Source organism: Aethalodelphis obliquidens, unplaced genomic scaffold (genome assembly GCF_003676395.1).
Source record: "Aethalodelphis obliquidens isolate GAN/ISIS:26980383/991018 unplaced genomic scaffold, ASM367639v1 scaffold17, whole genome shotgun sequence".
In the NCBI taxonomy this organism is placed as follows: domain Eukaryota; kingdom Metazoa; phylum Chordata; class Mammalia; order Artiodactyla; family Delphinidae; genus Aethalodelphis; species Aethalodelphis obliquidens.
The window spans coordinates 22,925,968-22,947,750 of NW_020837961.1; the positions used below are offsets into that span (position 1 = coordinate 22,925,968).

At 38.8% G+C, this 21,783-nt stretch overlaps 1 protein-coding gene across 6 annotated transcripts in view; it reads left to right on the forward strand.

Annotated features, from left to right (window-relative positions):
* Positions 1–4,187, forward strand: part of GAB1 (GRB2 associated binding protein 1) — a 125,353-nt gene extending 121,166 nt beyond the window's left edge. For all 6 annotated transcript variants that reach the window (XM_027117072.1, XM_027117071.1, XM_027117077.1 and 3 more), the window contains one exon: positions 2,199–4,187. In XM_027117072.1, coding sequence (XP_026972873.1) covers positions 2,199–2,357 — 159 coding nt within the window. In that variant the 3' untranslated portion in view covers positions 2,358–4,187. The remainder of the gene's footprint in view (positions 1–2,198) is intronic.
* The last annotated feature ends 17,596 nt before the right edge of the window (positions 4,188–21,783 follow it).

The window sequence follows — 21,783 nt, forward strand, 5'->3', positions numbered from 1 at the left end:
AGTGAAACCTCATTCTATAAATACACTGAGCTCCCATTTGAAACCTGAAGAATCGGGTCTCCTTTGGGGGAATTTTCTTAGTATGTTTAATTTAAAGTCTGTTACTTAATGCTTTTTCATAAATCACAAAGGTGTTAGACTGATAAATTTATTTTTTCATCTCTGATGGTATGGAAGTTACACGCTTTGTACTCTCTTAGTGATTACCATCGAAATGCTTACTTACTAAATTCTAAAGTTCCAAAGTTAATCATGGTCTTCACTCCCTTTCCGATGTTAGTTCAAATTACTCCTTTTCTGACTTTCTTGGTATTTTTGTCCAAAAGTTTTAGGGTTTTTTGTTGTTCTTGTTGTTGTTACACTCACAAATTAGACGTTAGTAGTAGTAATATTCTTACTATATAGACAATGTTTATATACATTTTCCTACACGTTTACCAACTTCTTTTTTTATCATTCCTTCTTGTGTCTTAGACCTTCCTTCTCTAATCATTTTCCTTCCTCCTTCCTTTAGAAGTTCTTTTCATGGAAGTCTGTTAATGGTAAATTCTTGCAGTTTTTGTTTAACTGAAATGTCTTTATTTTGCCTCATTCTGGAAAATGAGTATTGAGGGTTTTGCGGGGGCAGCAGTTTGAGTTCACAATTCTTAATTGACAGCAAGTTTCTCTCAACGCATAGGAGATACTATTTGCTGTCACCTGGCTTCCATTGTTCCTGTGAAAAGTATGCTGTCAGTCTAATTGCAGTTCCTTTGTAGGTAATCTGTCTTTTCTATCTGGCTGATGTTAAGATCTTTTCTATATCTTTGGTGTTCAGCAGGTTCATTACAGTGTGTCTAGACATAGATTTTTCTTTATTTATCCTGCTTGGTAGAAGTTGTGCAGTCTTTATTTCTGGATTCATATTTTTTGTCAGTTATGGAAAAGTCTGAATCATTATCTCCCTAAATATTGTTTTTCCACGATTCTCTTTCTTCTGTCCTTTTAGGTTTCTGATTAGACAGTTAGAACTTCTCATTCTGTTTTTCTTATCTTTTACCACTCTTTCATATTTTCTATTTTATCATTTCTTTGCTTACGTGTAAAATTTCTTTAGGTCTGTCACCAAGTTCACTAATTTCTCAGTTCTTCTGCTTAACCTATGTGTTTAATTTTTAATCTCAATATTTTATTTTTCACTGCTGAAGTGACATTCTGCTTGGCTTTTTTCCCCCAAATATGCCTATCTGATTTGAATAGCTTCTTACTCCTTTTTTGTTATCCTATTCCTTTTATTTTTTATTTTCCAATTCCTTTAAACATTTTATACATATATTTTATACTATTTATGCAGTAATTTCCATACCTGAAGTCCTTGGAGGTCTGAATCTGTGTTTACCGTTTCTCACACACCTGATGGCTTGTTTCCTTGTGTGTTCGTGCATTTTTATTGTGAATTTATTTTGCTAAGCGTATCTGTGGGAAACCTGCAGACCTAAATTTCCTTCAGAAAGGATTTGCATTTGCTTCTGCTAGGAAGCAGGTGATGCTACCACCCTAGGACTACCTCAGTTTCCTTCAAGGGTCTCTATCCTAACAGGATAGTTTTGGATTCCGCATTCCTCCCACCCAGGCCTCCTGATTGCACTGCTCAGTTGACGTTCATCCTGAAGACGACACCGTCTTGACCCTTCAGCAGCTCTCTGCTCCCTCCATTTCCCTCACACCTTGGATATTTCCCTTAATTTCTCATGAGCCCAGCAACGCGTTAATAATTACATGTAAGTTAGTGAGTATCTAGTTGGATTTTATGTAGCCTGCCATTCTTGAAATACTCCTTTTCAAAAAACATTTCTTAACTCTGAAAGTAAACACCTGTACCTGATTCTCAGGACTTGAAAAAGTCAAGCTTAAGCTAAAAGCTAAAAGCAAGCTGTGTCTCTTAAGGTGAACCAGGGGGCTGCTCTCCTTCTTTTCTAAGAATTTCATCTGTTACGGGAGCATTAGTTTGAATTCTTAAATATAATAATTTTAAAATTAAGGGAAAAACAGAGTACAGTTAGGAGAGAGACAACATTGTTAAACTGATTTTTTGGTGACCCAGTAGAACTTCAAGAGTTATTCACAGTGCATATGTGTCTGTGTTTTAAGACTGGAGTTCACGCGGAAGCACCACTTTTTCTGTGGAGGTTTATGGGGTTTTTTCCTTTGCTTTTTAGCAAAAGAGCAGTGGCTCAGGCAGCAGTGTAGCTGACGAGAGAGTGGACTATGTCGTGGTTGACCAACAGAAGACCCTGGCTCTGAAGAGCACCCGTGAAGCCTGGACCGATGGGAGACAGTCCACAGAGTCTGAAACACCAGCCAAGAATGTGAAGTGAAAATGCCGCTTTAATGTCTCTGAACAAAAGAGGACTGAGCTGTAAGGAGAAATCCTGTTTGACTGAAGATAACTTGACCCTTGTACTCTAGGTAGATCCTCAACTGAACAGAGTCGAAGTCAGAGGACCTTTCAGACTTAATCAAGCCATTGAGCGTGTAAATGGTGCTTTGTGGTATCTGAACAATTCATCACATGTAAATAATGTGGGAAAATACTGTTGTTTGGTTCCCAGAGAAACATTTGTTTCGTAGTTAACACACTTGTAGTATTACTGTATTTATGCACTTTTTCATTTAAAACAGTGGTTTGGGTATTCCCGAATGGACCTTAACATGATTCTGTTGGGAGTTCTTGTTTTCCTCACACTACTCTTAAGAACAATGCTACGTGAACTAAGCTACTTTCCACTGGGAAATTGCTCTTTCAGCTGCAGGGTAACAACATGACGTGAGAAGTAGATTCACAATATACCTTTCTACCTGAAACTTCACGGGGTAACCGTTAGCTTAAACTACAAAGTAGAGTTGGACTCGTCATTCATTGCCTTCCAAAGTGCTAAGCATCATGTACCTACTGGTGTCAGGACTTTGTTCTCTGGTTCATGGACATTTGGTTTTCAGTGGTGGGACTTTCTTATATTTTGTTAATTACAGTGTTTTGGGCTCATTAAGTGAAGATTCTGCCAGATGGGATCTTACACCTTGGAAAGAGTGAATAATCACACTATCAAGTAAGCGTACAACTCACTGATGGCATGTGGTGACGATGTGCTCTCACATTTTCAACATGTATTAAACTTTACGTTATTTGCAAAGTGTAGATTATATAACTAATCAGGTACGTACCAGGCACTGATGTGCTAATACAATGATCAGGTTTAGACAGTGAGCTTTAGTTGTATTCGTGTTAGTCCTCTAATGCTGGTTTCCAGTTTGGAATTAATGGCACAATTGACATTCACTGTTAGTTATAGCAACATACTGTGATTTTTAATTAGACAGTCATTCAGATTTATTACTCTAAGAATGAAATTCTGTCTTTTGACACCATAGTGCCCTTTCTATGATTTTTTTTTAAACTTTACTTAATATTCTTCTTGGCCTTATCCTATTTAAATCCCTATGCAATTAATATTTTATATCTGCATTTTTTAAAAAAAACAGATGTTATATAAGTGATTCTCATATGTAGCACCTATTGCTTTTCCAGTAAAGGAATTAAGGCTTGTGTACTGTGATTTATATTCACTGCCCCAATTCAAGAAATATTGGAGCCTTGCTATAATGTGAAATCTTAAAGTCATGGACCTCTTCCAACCAGATTTCTGAAACCACCAGAGGTGTCGTATAATTCTTTCTCACCTATAACATGGTCCTATAGCAAGACCACACATTATCTATAGTAAGGCTACAATTTATCTGTCTTGGCTTTGCAATGTAATTTAGAAAGCAGGTATAGTTATTGGTTTGATTGGTTTTTAACTAAGTTACATACAATCTCTTATGTACTGATTTGAGACTTACTAACAGTGTTTGGAGGGGGCATAGAGATTGAAGAGCCCACAGCTGAGGCATGTTTCCCTCCATGCAGACCTTTAATGTTACCTGAGTACACAGATGTGCCCTGATTTCTGGCCCCTTGGTCACCGTACTGTGCCTAATCAATGTAATGGGTTTATGTCCCCTCCATGAGCTAAAAACGTTCATAACAAGATGAATTGTAGACAAGTAACATTTGATGCTTTTAAATGTTTGCTTCTTTTTAAACAAAAACTAAAACCCAGAACTGAATTTTGAGGTGGATTTTTAAATAAAAAAACATTGTTTGAGTTTGCTGTGAGTAAGCTGTTTTATAATGAAACCACAAAATAGAGTCGAAAATCATTGAAATGTGCCTCAACTGTCAAAACACATAACGCAGTTGATGTGTGAAGATACCAAATTGTGTTGCATGGAGGATAAACATACTCTGAGATTTAGAACACAACAATAAATATATTGTTAATTCAAAAATAGAAATCTTGGGGGCTTCCCTGGTGGCGCAGTGGTTGAGCGTATGCAGGGGACATGGGTTCGTGCCCTGGTCCGGGAAGATCCCACATGCCGCGGAGCGGCTGGGCCCGTGAGCCATGGCCGCTGAGCCTGCGCGTCCGGAGCCTGTGATCTGCAACGGGAGAGGCCACAACAGTGAGAGGCCCGCGAACCGCAAAAAAAAAAAGAAATCTCGTTTTAAAAGCTACCTATCAGAAGAGTCTAAGGCAATAATGAACTTTTTAGTGTAATTTCTCAATTTTTTGCAAGTTACCATTTTGAAGACCCGCAGCACTCAAATCTGTAGAAATTTTCCCATTACGCAGAGTAATTTAAGAATTGAAAATCAGGCAGTTTGTTAAACTAAATCACATTAAACATTGCATTAACAAATTAAATGAAAAGACAGTCTCTTATAGAGCGGTATTTCCCAAAGATTTTTTAGCACTAGAATCTCTTTTAAGTAAACTCTTGTGTAAGCCCAATATGTAAAGCCTGGAAAGTCCATTTGATCTGTGTCACTGTATTTTGAGTCCACATTTATGTTTACTTGTCTTAGAACATTACTAAGAATAACATTTCTAAGTAACACAAATGTGAAATTGGGGTTATAGATAGTTGGTGAAACCTTAGCCGCCAGTCTGTTTCTATGCCTTGTTTTATTCACATGCTATCAAGAGAATTTTGCTTCATGCAAATGTAAGTAAGTACAAATAATAATAGGGTTTAAACACACATTTCAGGAGATTCTTTAACTAGAAATAGATAAAGTTGTATTCCCAGGTTTATATAAACGTAAATTATCCTGGTAGTGGAAGTTTATACATAAGCAGACTCCAGTGTGGTAAAATAGTGTATGTAACACATTAGAATGTGCATTTTTACTAAGTTTTTAAACTACACACTTTTATAAAAACAAAATTTGAATCAAACTCTTTAATACCCCTAATCGCCCACAAGAAGCTGAGTTTTGGCCAGGCATGGGTTGAACACCACTGGTTAACTGTGTAACAGTTGTGTTATAAATCAGAAGTTTTTTTCTCCCACGTTTGATGCTCTCTACCTTTTATTCCTTCTTTTGAAAAACTGTACAATTTTATGAAAGTTTGAATACCAGTGCGCAGCTCTGCTTTCAGAACTCAAAATTCAGACTTGAATAATGTAAGCTATTTAACCCACAGGATGCATCACCTTAGAAAGCTATAAAAGTGGTTTTTATCTACACTCTATACGTTTTCATCTTTATTTTTATCAATACCATATAAGCTACTGTGAGCGTTTTAGAGAATTCCATAAAGGTACTATGAGTGTGTGTGTGTATATATAGCATTGTATTTAATCATAGACTAAGTTTAATTTGATATAGAAATACTGCCATACTTGTACATTAATGTCACAAGTCATAATTCCCTCTGGACTCTTTATATTTAATTCATTGGAGGTCGTAATCTTCATAGTCATAAATGCATTCAAACTGGAAATTGAACACCAGTGTTTGTTTTTCTTTTCCTTTTAGTGGGAAGTTGTCTGCTTTCCCCCTTTAGCAAAAACAGTATTTTTTATATTTTGTTAAACTGTTGACTATTTTATGCCTGTACACTATACCATAGGCATAATTCTTAGATATTCCCAAACACTCTTAGTGCCTCCTTATTTGGCGCATTGAAAGTATTGGTGTTAGTATTTCGAATGAATTATCCTTTAAAAATATACTAGCCTTAAACATTTTAGAAACAACAAGGGGGACGGAATCTTTTTATTCCTATCTTTGGGTCATGTGGTAGGTCTTATCCTCCATTGTTAGATAAGCAGTCAGGTCTGTAACAGGATTGACATAACATGACCAAACCAAGTGGATACAGAGAGAGAGAGGGGCATATCCCAGGATAACAGTTATTGTCAATAACATCAGCTATATGTAAATCTGTATGTAATTTAAAATACCAACAACTATGAGGTGAAAAAGCCATGGTGCCAATGAATGTTGTAGACATCATGGACTTGTTCTGATGAAAAATCACTTGTCGGGTTGTTGAGATGATTGGTTTTAATCTGACTAAATATGTTTATATATCACTGCAGCTTGAAATAATTTAGTTCATCCTCCATAGACTTATCTTTCTTTAGGATCAGTATAATGCATATTGTGAGTTTCAACAGACTGTTTCGTCAAGGGATTAACGTAGCTTCTGGCTTCCTTTACTAAAAAGATATGGCTTTGTGTGAGTTCTTGTAACCTAAATCAATTGTTGATAATCATTCCAAATTTCCACAGCAAAATCTTATGTATAAACTTATTTCTCCCCTCTTGCACATCTTCTTTTGTAAAGATCCTATTGTAGATATTTTCTGCTACCAAATAAAACTTTTCAAACAATTTGGTTTCAAGACCTTAAGTAGTCAATTTGGATACTGAAACTGTGACCCAATAAGGACATAAAACTTCTATTTCCAACTCTTCCTTAGAGTCTTTATCTAAATCAAAAACCCAATTCTGCCATTAACTACACTTCGCAGTTCTACTTCTATAGGGTCACTCATTTTCTGCAGTAAAGATCCCACTAAATCATGCTAAATATAATAGTCATGCTCTAACCAAATAGAAAAAGCTCCTGAGACCCAGTTGGCCTACGCGTATGCGCGTTATTCCTTCATGTAGCCAATGCTACCAGCACTTTGTTGAGTAAAAGGCCAATAAGTAAGGGCCTGTGTGCAACCTTTACCATCAGGAAATACATTCCCAACATGACTTGGGAAATGATAGCTGGCTGGGCTTCTTCATTTCTAGGAAAGTTTTCAGACACCTCCAGTGCTTCATAAAACCCCAAGAATTACCATAAGTCGCAGCATTTTGCAGCTCTGACTCTGTCATTAGATCATACTTGGGAAATTGGGGAAGAAAATTAAGTTCCTAAAGTTTATTCCTATAATTCATTAGACAGGACTTTATTACTTTTAATCATGGTTATGTTGGTGATTCACTCGTAGCTCAACATGTCTCTGATTTTGTGTGTGGTGCCCAGAGCATTTGGAGGACTCAGTATGTGGTGGTACAGAAAAGAAAACATCACATCAATGTTTTAAAAGCCCACTTTCTCCAATATGGTATCATGATGGTTAATGTGTCAACTTGGCTAGGGTGTGGTGCCCCTGTGTTCGTTCAAACACTGGTGTAGACGTTGCTGTGAAGATACTGTGTAGATGTGATTAACATTCCAATCCGTTTAGGTAAAGCCCATCACCCTCCATAGTGTGGATGGGCCTCATCCAATCAGTTGAAGGCCTTCAAAGCAAAAACTGAAGTTTCCCATCGAAGAAGGAATTCTGCCCCAAGACCGTAACATAGAAATCCTGTGTGAATTTCCGGGCTGCCAACCTGCCCTACAGATTTCAAACGTGCCGTCCCTATTTCCATAGATAGATGCACAGCATACATGGATGGATGGATGGATGGATGGATGGACAGATTCTTTCTCTGGGTCTACTCCCTATTCATTGTGGGAGGAGACATACAAGGACATGAATACCAGGAAGTAAGGACCGCTGGCAGCATCTTAAGAGGCGAGCTATCACAGAGGCAGAGTTGAGTGTTAAGAGATGACACTAAAGATGGAGGGCCTTAAGGACCAAGGAACTCAAGTGTATTGAGAATTAAGAACTTTAAAATGTCAGAAGACAAAGCCTGGAAAGAGTAGGCCACAGGAAGTCGGGAGATAGTGCTGAACCTGGGTCTATGAGTTTAGCTCTGTGTCCTTATAAATTACAAAGCTATTCAACAGTTAATTGAGACACTGTGTTTTATAGTCACTCTTACTTAATCCTCGTAATACTGTGAAGTAGGTAATGTTATTCTCTCCAACCTTCAAGTTCCAACTTAAACAGTTCCACAAGGCTTTCCCTCAACTACCCCACCCAGAGGTGCTAGCTCCTTCCTCTGAAAGTCACAAAATTGGCGAGTCTCTTCTGTTTTTCACTTTGGGCTTTTGTGATGGTATATTAATTTGCTAGGGCTACAATCACAAAGCACCACAGACTGGGTGGCTTAAATAACAGATTTATGTTTTCACGGTTCTGGAGGCTAGAAGCTAGAGGTCAAGGTGTAGGCTGGTTTAATTTCTTCTGAAGCCTCTTTCCTCGGTTTGTAGATGGTCGCCTTCTCACTTTACCCTCACTTGGCCATTTCTCTGGACATGGGAATCCTGGTGGCACATTTTCTTCTTATAAGGACAGCAGCCATATTGAATGAGACCCTCACCTTTATGACCCATTTAACCTTAATTTGCTCTTTAAAGGCCCCATCTCCAAACACAGTCATATTCTGAGGTACGGGGGGTTGGGTCTTCAACATGAATTTTGGGTGGAACAATTCAGTCCATAATAGATGGCTGTGTTTAGCTCATCTACCTAACTATATGCACCTTAGAATAAAAACTGTCTTATCTGTCGTTACATCAGTCACAGCCCTGGCAGGAAAAGATGGCACATTCAAAGGAGTAATTGAAGAGAGTTGAATGAAGAAACTGTTGCAAATCTGTAGATTGGGTGAAGGGAACAAATAAGGGGTGGTTAAAAACCACTAGCAACAGTAAGAAGCCATCAGCACTTTTGGAACTAAGGAGGGAAATGGTGCTGTTACTGACACCCAGCAAGAGCTGTCCACCAGCAGACATTTCAGCCTTAGGTAAAAGGACGCAACCACTACCAATTGCAGACCAGCGGGGAGGGAGTCAGGTTACCTCTCCTATGACTTGCCATTGGCTAAAGACAACCAGCAGCCAGAAATAACCCAAGAGATGTAATATCAATACATGGAGGTCATCTTCTCAGGGCACATGGCAAGACAGAGAAGGCAAGAGGGCAGGTCAGACAGAGCAAACAGAGAAAATCCTTCACAGTCGTCATATTTATTACCGTGTCAAACCATCAACGAAATAAAGGGTCTGGAAGATTGGCTTGCTTAACAGCTGATCCAAACTTTTTCTAGAGTGCCATCGTGTACTTCAGAAGCTGTAAGGATAAAAAACTACATTTCCCAGACTTCCTTGCAGCTAGGGCCCGGCCCATCCTCCACTTTCCACCAGTCACATTCAAAGTCAGGAACAGTTCAGTGGAGCGGGAGGCGGAACTCTGCGAAGCATCAGTATTGTTAAATCAAGCCGTTCACTTTTAGTAGATGAAGCGATGGTTCCTGATCCTTGGTCGACAGCTAAGATGGCATATTCTTGGAGCCTACGTCTGTGGTGGCAGCTTCCTGCACCCTCATGGCGCCATGGGCACGTGATCCTGGATTCAGCCACGAGTGAGGTGATTTCTTGAACCCAGATTCCTGATTGTTTCCATGTCTGGCTCTTCTGTGGCATTGTTCTGAGAATCATTCCTAAAGGCCTATACACCTGCTAGTGATTGTTAACTCTATAGTAAATTTCTTTTGGTTTAAAATTGCTAGAGTGGCTTACCCCTGTTGAAAACTGACACGGGCCAGTTTTCCTGCCTCTTGGATTCTGGAATATATTTTTTTCTTATTCTCATATTGCGAAACTGTATAACTAAAGAAAATTGGGGGATGGTGGGAGAGGAGAGGAAAAACACTTGCAATCTGTGTTACTTCCCTTTCTTTGCCTGCAAATGTGCAGACAGATTCTGCTTTTCGCATTTACTGCTGTCATAAATATCTTCCCAGGTGTTAAGCATCTATCTGAATTATTATTTTAAAGACTGAATAATATCCCTTCAAATATTTTAAAATACTTAATGATATCCAATTTGGATACAGGTGTGGGGAAGGGAACACTGGCATATACAGTAAGTCCCCTACATACGAATGAGTTCCGTTCCGAGAGTGCATTTGTAAGTCCAATTTGTTCATAAGTCCAACAAAGTTAGCCTAGGTACCCAACTAACACAATTGGCTATGTAGTACTGTACTGTAATAGGTTTATAATACTTTTCACACAAATAATACATAAAAAAACAAACACAAAAAATAAACATTTTTAATCTTATAGTACAGTACCTTGAAAAGAACAGCAGTACATGGGACTTCCCTGGCGGTCCAGTGGTTAAGACTACGCACTTCCACTGAGGGGGCATGCGTTCGATCCCTGGTCAGGCAATGAAGAACCCACATGCTGCGTGGTGCAGACAAAAAATAATAAAAATTTTATAAAAAGACGAGTACAGTAGTACAGTACAACAGCTGGCATACAGGGGCTGACATCAAGTAAACAGGCAAGAAGAGTTACTGACTGGAGGAGGGAGAGGAGGTGGGAGAGGGTAGAGCTGAAGGATCGTCAGCAATAGGACACGGAGGGCAAGCTGCAATTTCACTCACGCCTGACGATGATGGAACACACGTTGGAATCTTTGAAAGTTTGCAACTTGAAGGTTCGTACGTAGGGGACTTACTGTACTACCACTGGGAGCAAAAAGTGGTACAACATTTTGTTTTTTACATTTATTCCATGACTGTTTATTGAGAATCTACATCATGCCAAGTACTGTGCAAGGCTGAGTATTCAGAGATGAACAGACCCAGTCTTGTTCTCCATAATTCACAGTCTAGTGGTACAGCTTTTTTTAAAGAGCAGTTTATTGTTACAATTTTAATGTCTTGAAACTATACTTAACCATTAACCAAGCAACTGAATTTTAAGGAATTAACCCTAAAGAATTAATCAAATGTATGCACAATAATTTTAATTTATCTCCAAGGAGTTGGAAGTGTATTCAACAATGGAGGGTTGGTTAAATTGTGCATACATATGTATATAGCCATTTATAATATAGAACAATAATTTTCAAGTGTGTTCCTCTAACAAGAGAGACCTCTGAAACAAAAGGGAGGCCAAGTTTGGGAGGTCCAATGCCCTTTCACCTTGCTTTACTTAGGGTGTCTCTACTTCTTCTGTTTCCACATTGGAAGATAAGTGTAAGATTTTACTTGAAAGATAGGTTCTGCTAGTGGAAAACATCCTAACTGTTGTAATAAAAGTACATTTAATGTCATGAATGGTTTTTCCAAGATATACTGCTGTGTAAAAATTAAGGCTATGTAACTAAACATAGTATAATCCTATGTTTGTATGTAACTAATAGCACTAAAACAGCAGGATATCACTACAGATATTACAGACATTAAAATGATGATTAAAAAGATATTATGGACAACCTTAGGCAAATAAATTTGAAAATTTTATAAAATGAACAAATGGCTATTATAAAAAACTTACTACAGCTGAGAAAAGAAAAGAAAATTTGAATAGTCCTATGTCACCTAAAATGAATTTTATAATTAAAAGCCTTTTTTACAAAGAGAATTCTGGGCTCAGACAAAATCTCCAATAAATATTACCAAACTTTTAAGAAAGAAATCATGCGAATTCTACAGGAGCTCAGGAATGCAAGGTAATACACCACATCAGTAAATTAAAGGGGAAAATATTACACAATCATTTCAATTAATGCAGAAAACTGGTTGATAGATTTCAACATCTATGTATGGTTTAAAAAACAAAATTCTTATCAACATGAAGTAAAAAAAGAAACGTGTTACAAAGACAAGAATATCTATTTTAAAAATCCATCAGCAAACATCACACTTCATGGTTGTACTGTACTACTGTACTCTTCTTTTTATAAAATTTTTATTATTTTTTGTCTGCACCATGCAGCATGTGGGCTTCATTGCCTGACCAGGGATCAAACCCGTGCCCCCTGCAGTGGAAGTGCGTAGTCTTAACCACTGGACCGCCAGGGAAGTCCCATGTACTGCTGTTCTTTTCAAGGTACTGTACTGTAAGATTAAAAATGTTTATTTTTTGTGTTTGTTTTTTATGTATTATTTGTGTGAAAAGTATTATAAACCTATTACAGTACAGTACTCCATAGCCGATTGTGTTAGTTGGGTACCTAGGCTAACTTTGTTGGACTTATGAACAAATTGGACTTACAAATGCACTCTCGGTTAACTATAAAATTGTCAACATGGCACAATGGCCTCTTGGTAGTATAGAGTGCAACTGCGAATGCTTCTGGATCATTGTCTGCACAATCCCACCCTGTGAGGAAGTAACCCAATAATAAATTGATCTATTGATTATATTGAGCTGCCTGCCTCAGTTTCTGGTCTCAAGATGGCTTCTCAGTTCGGTGGGTACTTTTCTTTCCCTCTGTCCTCCAACACCTAACAACCACAATACCATATGTAAACCTTGATTGGGGGTAAAAAGCTGTATAAGACAATTTAGGCACAAATAGAAAATTGTAAATGGGCTAGATGATAAACGATATTGAAGAATTACTCATTCTCATGTGTAATAACAGTATTATGGTACTGTAGTTGAATAGCCTTCATCAAATGGATGCATGTTGAAATATTTAGGGTTAGAGCATCTGAAAAAATTGCTCACAATACATGTATATGTAGAGAAACAGATTTAAATAAAGCAAATTATTAATAATTGTCAAGGTAGTGAGTACTTATTGTAATATTCTTTCAACCTTTCTATTGAAGAGTTTGATAGTAGAAAATTGAAAAATAATTGAACAGATAATTGATCTTTCTTATAGAAAGAAAGAAGAAAGAGAAAAAAAGAGAGAAAGAAGAGAGAAAGGAAGGAAGGAATGAAGGAAAGAGAGAGAGAAAGAAAGAAAGAAGGAGAAAGAAAGAAAAAAGAAAAACAAAGAGAAAGAAAGAAGGAAAGAGAGAGAAAGAAGGGGAAAGAGAGGGGAAGGGAGGGAAAGAGTAAGGAAGAAAGGAAGGAAAGAAGGAAGAAGAAATAGAAAACAGAATGGTAAGAATAAATAATATACAGGAAATCCTTGAGTTCATCAGAACATGTTTTTTAAAAGCTATTAGTGTGAATTGGCACTCATTCTAAAAAACATTTAAAATAATGTCTATATGTTCGCATATATTCTTCACATCACTTTTATCAAATTAATATTTCAATCTAAATAAGAGCACAGTGTTTCCCTGGTGGCACAGTGGTTAAGAATCTGCCTGCCAATGCAGGGGACACGGACCAGTTCAAGCCCTGGTCCAGGAAGATCCCACATGCCACGGAGCAGCTAAGCCCATGCACCACAACTACTGAGCCTTCACTCTAGAGCCCGCAAGCCACAACTACTGAGCCCGCAAGCCACAGCTACTGAAGCCCACGTGCCTAGAGCCTGTGCTCTGCGACAAGAGAAGCCACCTCAATGAGAAACCCATGCACTGCAACGAAGAGTTAGCCCCTGCTCGCCACAACTAGAGAAAGCTCGTGTGCAGCAATAAAGACCCAATGCAGCCAAAAATAAATAAATAAAATAAATTTATTAAAAAATAAATTAAATAAATAAGAGCACAAAATAATCTTCCTTATGAAGTCTTTTTTCTATATATTTTGAATAAATAATACAATGACATAGTTCAAAACACAAAAAGTATCCCTTTCACATTGCTTTTCCAGATGTGCACTGATAAGCAAATTCATATGTATTAATGCAACTTATAAATTTCAGCTGTTCTTAATTATACTTTTGTTTTTTCCCCCGAGATTATATATGCATATTCCCAGCAGCTATGAACTTTTGTTGTTTGGTGGACATCGCCCCCTTGTGCATAAAACCGAATCTACAAGGGAAGTCCTGACAAAAAGTGAAATAAACTTACATGACTGTTCTTTCACAGAATTACAACTGTAAAAGTTTCTTGAAGCTATAGCTTCAATTACTCAGTTCTGACCAGCCCCCAAATATTCACCCTTTTCTTTAAACCCTCATTGAAAGTGTCCCTACACTTGCCTTAGTGATCTCATACGTATTTTGTGATTTTTGGTTTCCAAAGAAATCTCACATCCATATTTTGTTTAATTAGAACAGGAGTTACTGCCCTCCTTTTCTATTGAGATATAATTCACATACCATACAATTCACATTTAAAGTGTACAACTCAATGGTCTTTAGTATATTCAGAGTTGTGCAACCATCATCACAATTTATCTTAGAACATTTTCATCACTCCAAAGAGAAACTTCCTACCTGTTAGTGGTCACTACCCATTTCCCCAACCCTACTTGCAGCCCTAGGCAACCTCTAATCTATTTTGCCTCTGTAGATTTCCATTTTCTAGACATTTATTATAAATGGAATCATACAATATGCTGTGTGGTCTTTTGTGAATTTCTTCTTTCACTTGGCTTAATGTGTACAAGGTTCACCCATGTTGTAGCATGTATCAGCACTTCATTCCTTTTTAGAGCTGAATAATGTTCCATTGCAGGGATGCACCACATTTAATTATCCATTCATCAGCTGATGGGCATTTGGATTGTTTCCACTCTTTGGCTATTATTAATAACGCTGCTACCAACATTCAATTGTCCTCCTTCTACAGTTGCAAAGATGGAAACCTGAGCTGAGACGATCCCTCAAAGGCTTACAATAGGAGGAAACAATTGTCTTCTTTGCCCATTGCCAACACCACCCCAACCACAGTATCAGTCACCACACCTGAGGACTCCTCTCATCTGCAGTCTCCCCAACCTTCCCCGAATTCCTGTCACTATCATCTCCAGTTTTTTAACCTCCAAATGATCATCCCATCAACTACCACCGTCTCGCCCCCTCTCCTTTTGCCAAGCCTTTCCTCTGGTTCTCTGAAAAACCTTATCTCCACTTCATGCCTAATTTGCCTTAATGGAATGTCGGCTCCCCTGAGGAGACCACGTGGAACTATCTCCCGGCCCTGGGAGCAGGAAGTGGGTTCCCTTCCTGTCCAGCACTGCTCCCTCCTCCCCAATCCCTAGCAATTTAGCTTAAGACACCACTCTTCTTGTTGCTATAATCTAGTGACTCGTGGTCACCCCTTCTCCTTCAGTGGTCACTCCCTCTTGCCTCACCCCCACTCCACCCCATAGATCACTGTCTGCTCTTTCCTATTTTTTTTTCAGTGCTCTGGGTGACTTTAATATCCTCCTGAGCGGTGCATACGGAACACTAGCCTCTCTCAGCTCCTTGAACTCTAATGACCTTTTCCTCCACCTCCTTCAGCCATCTACCACCAAGTTTCCACCCTACATCTTACGGAATCAGACCAATTCACCAAACGAACAGTTGACAGAACTGACTTAATTCTCGTTACCATTAGTAAAGTTTACAATCATATCCCCATATCGGATGGGGCAGATTGAACAGCTTTTGATGATTTCCTGTGACATTTTAGTTAGATAGTTTTACTCAGCTTTTAAGGGATGTGTGGTTCAAGTCTGCTCTAATTCCCTGTTTTTGTAGCTGAAGAAAGATGGAGAAGAGAGGAGAGGGAGACAAGTTGGAGAGGGGGCTGGGCAGCACATGGTTGGTCAGACTGATGGCCAGGGCGGTGGGAGAGACCTCCTCAGGAAGAGAAATGTGTTACTGACACCCTCATACTATCAATGCATGTTTTGTGATATATTTTGATTGTAAAGACTTCTTATTAACATGTTTTTATAACTCTCAGTCTTTTTTCTCTACCCATATAATAAATGTCCCTCTTTCTTAAGTCCATTCTCTTCTCTTCTGCTCCTGCCTTCATTTAATCCTGTATCTTTTCTCACCTGGATCACTGCTGGGGATCACCTGGCCCCTCTGGGCTCTATTTAGGGCTCCACTCAAGCCTCTCAGGTGCCTTTTGTTTACGTCTGTTTTGTATTGGAGCATAGTTGGTGTACAATATGGTGTACAGCATAGTGATTCATAATGTTTGAAGGTTATATTCCATTTATAGTTATTATAAAATATTGGCTATATTCCCACCCAAGCCCTGCCTCAGAGTCTGGGATTTAGCGGACATGGGGCAAGACAGGAGACACACCTAAATACGCATTCTGAGGCTGCCAGAGCTGCCTATAGGTTAGTCCAAGCACTTAGGAAACCTGGTATTTGCTAATGCTCAGCATTACGTTCCTTAAAATCCAGGAGGTATTTTTTCCAAGACCTATTCAACAGTAGGCCTTGGCAGACTAGACATTAGGTGTGATTAATTGGATAGATTGTGTGCCGTTTATGAGATGAGATGCCCTTGAGGTTTGGAGACAAAGTTCTGTATTGCCATGTTAAGTCTGAGATAGGGTTCTAAACATTCTCAAAGCAAAGACAAATAGGCTGTTGAATGTGACAAAATTTCAGAGAGAGCACAAGGATCGAGATATATGTCCGGAAGTCCTCACAGTATAGATATATAGAGAGTCCTGGAAATGGATGAGGTCACCCAGGGAGAATGTGCAGTTAGAAAAGAGAATTGGTCTCATGACTAAGCTCAACATGTAGAGATCAAGCAGAGGACAAGGAGTCTGCAAAGGGGACTGAGAAAGAACAGGTAGTAACGCGGGAGGGAAACCAGAAGTGTGTGGTCTTAAGAAAGAAGAGTATTTCAGGAAAAAGGCAGTGGTCGAAAGTGTGAAATCCTACTGGGAGGTAAAGTGAGAACTATGAGTCTCTCATGTTTGGAAATTAATCAACTGGAAAAATCAAAAGGGAAATTAGAAAATATTTGAACTAAATGGTAATAAAGATATGACAGTCCAAAATCAATGATCCAAGTATTCATCTCTATAGATTACAAAGAAACCCAAATTAAATTCAAACATGAGAGACTTACAGTAATTTTTTAGTTACTGATTTCTAGCTCAATCCCCGTATAGTCAGAGAAAATACTTTGATTTAAAGTATTTGAAATTTGTCAACACTTCCTTTCTGACTCAGCATAGCCTCAAATTTGGCAAATGTTCTATCTGTTCTTGAAAAGAATGAGTTTCTACAGTTGGTAGGTGCAATTTTCTACGTATATTAATTAGGCCAAGTTTGTTAATCATACCAATCTTACATCTATCCATACTGATTTTTTTTTAGCTCCTTGTTGTATCAGTTTCTAAGAAAGGAATCTGAAATTTCCCACTTGATGGTAGATTTCTCTAATTCTTCTTATAACTTTGTAAAATTTTGCTCTGAATATTTTGAGGCTTTGCCATTAGATGCCTACGAACTTAGAATTTTTATATTTTCTTGGTAAATTGACCCTTTTATCATTAGGAAGCGTTCCTTTTTATTTCTAGTAATGCTTCTTGTTATTATAACTATACCAATTTTCTTTTGGTTAGTATTTGCAAGGACTATCTTTTTCTATCTCTTTCCTTTGAACCTTTGAGAATACTTACATTTAAAGTGTATCTCTTGTAAGTGGCATTTAGACTAGTTACGTTGTGTTATCCAGTCTGACAATTTTTTTTCTAATTGGAATATTTAGTCCCTTTCTTGATATCTGCCTTGGAGCCGAGCTGACATGTCCCTGGGGATGTGCCTGGCTTTGAGAATTACTCTTCTGAACCTGTATATTCTTTCTCCTCATTCCTGTGCTTGACTTTTTCCCTCACCAAAGAGCTGGGCACACAGATGCTGTTGCATTAGTTCTTTAATTATGTGGTGTGGAGCTGGGACAATGGGCCCTACAGCCTGCTTGGAGCTCTGCTTCCCAGCGGGGCGGCGTAAGTTTGCTCCAGATGCCCATTCCTCTGCCGGATTCCTAACAACAGAACTCATAATACCTTGTTGAGGAACTAAAAAGAGGTTTTCCTCTTTAATACTAGTCATTTAACATCCTCCCATCTTTCACTGAAGAAATGACAAGGGATAGTCCCAAATTCCAAACCCCTTTTTTCCCCTCTCTAAGACCACAGAAGCCACAGACATGGGCAAGCTCACAAGCTAATATAAGCTATTTTTCTTTTCTTTAATCTCCTCCAAGACTTGGTGGTTCCCAGGCATGTGCTTAGCTCCTATGTAGCCTAGGAAAGTAATCCTTACTTAAACAAAGTCATGTATGAAATAGAAAGTAAATTATTTTGTTTAGTATCAATAAAACTTTATTTCAGTATACTGAAGAACTCTGGCTCACCCTGGGAATGGATAAAACTTGTAATTATAAATGCATTTTAGCCACATTTACCCTTTTCTGGACAGACAACATGCAGATATTTATATAGACAGCAGAAATTTTAGAAAGAAACTGATTTGGGGGCACTTGGGAAGTACCGATTTTGTGTCCTGATGACATCCTTTTGTTTTTCATTGAAGGGCACCTGCTCCATGCAGAAAACCATTTTTGAGTCTCTGTCTCTAAATAACTTTTTTCTCTTGGTCTCAATTAGCTACGAAAAATCATATTCTCAAGGCCAGAATTGTGCACAGGAGAAAAATTAAACACTGTATTACTGAATGTGGTTTAGTGGTGTGTAGTAGGGGCTCAAAATAACAGTGGCTTGCACAACAGAAGTTCATTTCTTCCTCAAGTAAATTGCACTCATCCTTCACTTACATGGTTGCACGGGAGGATGGGAAATGCCTTCTTTACTCAGCATGGCCACGTGTCCAGCTAAAATGAAAGCACTGGATAATGGTAGTTAAAGAACAACTCTTAGTCTGTCATCATCACACACTTTAAAATACTTTCTTGGAATTCCCTGGTGGTCCAGTGGTTAGGACTCCACGCTTCCACTGCAGGGGGAGTGGGTTCCATACCTGATCGGGGAACTAAGATCCCGCATGCTGCGTGGCACAGCTAAAAAAAAAAACCAAAAAAGACTTTCTCAGGTAACAGCAATACAGGAACTAATGGAGGCACTAACCTTTTGGGTTTTCTTTAGAATTAACCTTCTTCCGCAATTGTGTTTATAGATGTGTATATGTACATCTTGTGTGTAGTACTTATCTAACTTTTTTCTGCAGAGAACCTCATTGCATGCATATATAGTGAGATAGCCTAAATAGCATTTTATCAGCATTATCCTTATAGAAGCAAACTATTATTAACAGAGTTCAGATAAAATGGATGACTTCTTTTCCTCTTGAGAGGCTGAATACACAAACTGATCATATATGACAATGGAACTCTGACCCACAACCTGTGTAGCAACCAGCCTGAGAAGCTAAACCACAAAAGCCTCTATGGCAATCTGCCCAGAATGATCAGAACTTGGTCAGTGACTGCCAACTTCTCTACTTTTTGCCTCAAACTCAGGACCTAGTCCACATCTAGCTTTTCCATGCCCACAATCTGTAATCAGAGCATACCACTATAAAGATTTTCTACTCTGCCTAGAACAAGTGATGGTCACTTTGTTTGTTCTCATTTGGGTGGTCTTCATTCATTTCCACACTCATAATAAGCTACCAGTCTCGAACTATAGGTTTCATCTTTTACTCCAATGCAATTTGGTCTAATTAATCTGCTGTATCATACATTGGCTGTACAGTGCTGTGCAAACCACTTTACCTTCTGTGTCTGTTTCTCTTTCTGCAAAATGGGGACAAATATTACCAATTTCACAAGAGCTAATGTGAAGGCCAAATAAGTTAACACATGTAAAACACCTGTACTAGGACCTAAGTTTACGTCTTGTCTACCCTGAAGATTGTGTAGTGTGTGTTTGCGTGTGTGTGTATATGTATGCATGTGTACATATGGGTATATAAAATCATTTGAAATTAGTTAAGTAAAATTAGAAGATGAATTTATAAAAAGTACATCTGGGCCTTCCCTGGTAGTGCAGTGGTTAAGAATCCGCCTGCCAATGCAGGGGTCACGGGTTCGATCCCTGGTCGGGGAAGATCCCACATGCCGCGGAGCAACTAAGCCTGTGTGCCACAACTACTGAGCCTGTGCTCTAGAGCCCGCGAGCCACAACTACTGAGCCCATGTGCCACAACTACTGAAGCCTGTGCTCCTAGAGCCCGTGCACCACAACGAAGAGGAGCCCCCGCTCGCCGCAACTAGAGAAAGCCCGCACGCAGTGACGAAGACCCAACACAGCCAAAAATAAAAATCTAAAAAATAAAAAGTAAATAAATAAAATTTATAATAAAATAAAATAAAAGTACATCTTTCTCTCTCCAAAACATATCATATTTGTTTGTGGCAATGGTAGGGAAGAAAAAAATGCTTTTTCCTTCTACCATCTTAGGTTCTCTGGCTGAGGCCCTGCAAAATTAGACTTACAAAAGATTACAAGAGAAAACCAAACAACTGATTAATGTGTAGTGCACATAACGCAAGAGAAACCTCAATGAAGAGTAATTCAAGGGGTAGTTAGAACTTAGGCTTCTATAGCGTCTTCACAAAAGAACAATAAATTTGTAGAGAAGTGACAAGGCAAAGGACAAGGTTTTAGGCTTTCAAGGGGTGTAAACTGTGGGAAGGTAAATATATGGGGGAAAGCGATGGAGTAAGGTTTGTGCAGATCCATCTGGGTGCCAACCTTCTATCTTCCTCATAGCTATAAAACTTCCCTGGGAGAGGAGAGTTATGACATTCCTCATTTTTCAAAAGTTTCTGCTTTTAGCTCCAGGAAGGCTTCTTTCTGCATCTGTTGATTCTCATTTGCTTCCAGCTCACAATAATCCTCATGCCAAAGTGGCATATTTTGGAGTGGATATTCTGGTCTCCAACACCACCGTGAAACTATGACACTCTATGACACTCCCAGTCCTCCATTGTTCCCCTCTTCTTTACAAGTGTTAGCCCTGCATCTCTGAAGATACCCCATACCCGCTTCTGCTTCCCCCTTTTATCCTTAACAGGCGTTTCCCCCGATCAATCTCTTGCATGTCTGATCCTGTCTTGGTGTCTGCTTCCACGAGGGCATGAACACGATATGTAAATAAAATGCCAACCAGCTGGAAGATACAATTACAATCACAATGTCCACCTTAAGGTATCGAGTTGGAATCAAAGTTGCATAAGATTTACCGGTTTGGGCTTCCCTGGTGGCGCAGTGGTTGAGAGTCCGCCTGCCGATGCAGGGGACACGGGTTCGTGCCCCAGTCCGGGAAGATTCCACATGCCGCGGAGCGGCTGGGCCCATGAGCCATGGCCATTGAGCCTGTGCGTCTGGAGCCTGTGCTCCGCAACGGGAGAGGCCACAACAGTAAGAGCCCCAAAACCCCAAAAAAAAAAAAAAAAAAAAGGATTTACCAGTTTCATAAAGGAAATTATAGCATAATGAAAATAACTACTTCATTGAGAATTTAACTATAACTCCAGAATTAAAATTCGATCTATTTCCAAATATCATGGTACATCAATTCAAAATACTGAAAGAACTGTAGAAGAAAATTCAATGGTAAAAGAATTTTGATTTTAAGTGCTCACCAAAAGGAGTGACAAAAGTGACAAGTAGGAGTGGCCTGCAAAGGTTACAGAGTTTTACAAACTTGTTACAAAGTCAAGGTCCCTGCTCTTTAATTCCTGATTCTCTTACAAAATAGTAAGTAAATGGGTGATGCCTCCTTTGACTTCCGTCCTTCTCTTTTATGTCTGAATGTGAGACTTACAAAATCTCTACTTCCTTCCTCTAGCTAGGCTCTGAAGTAGCCTAT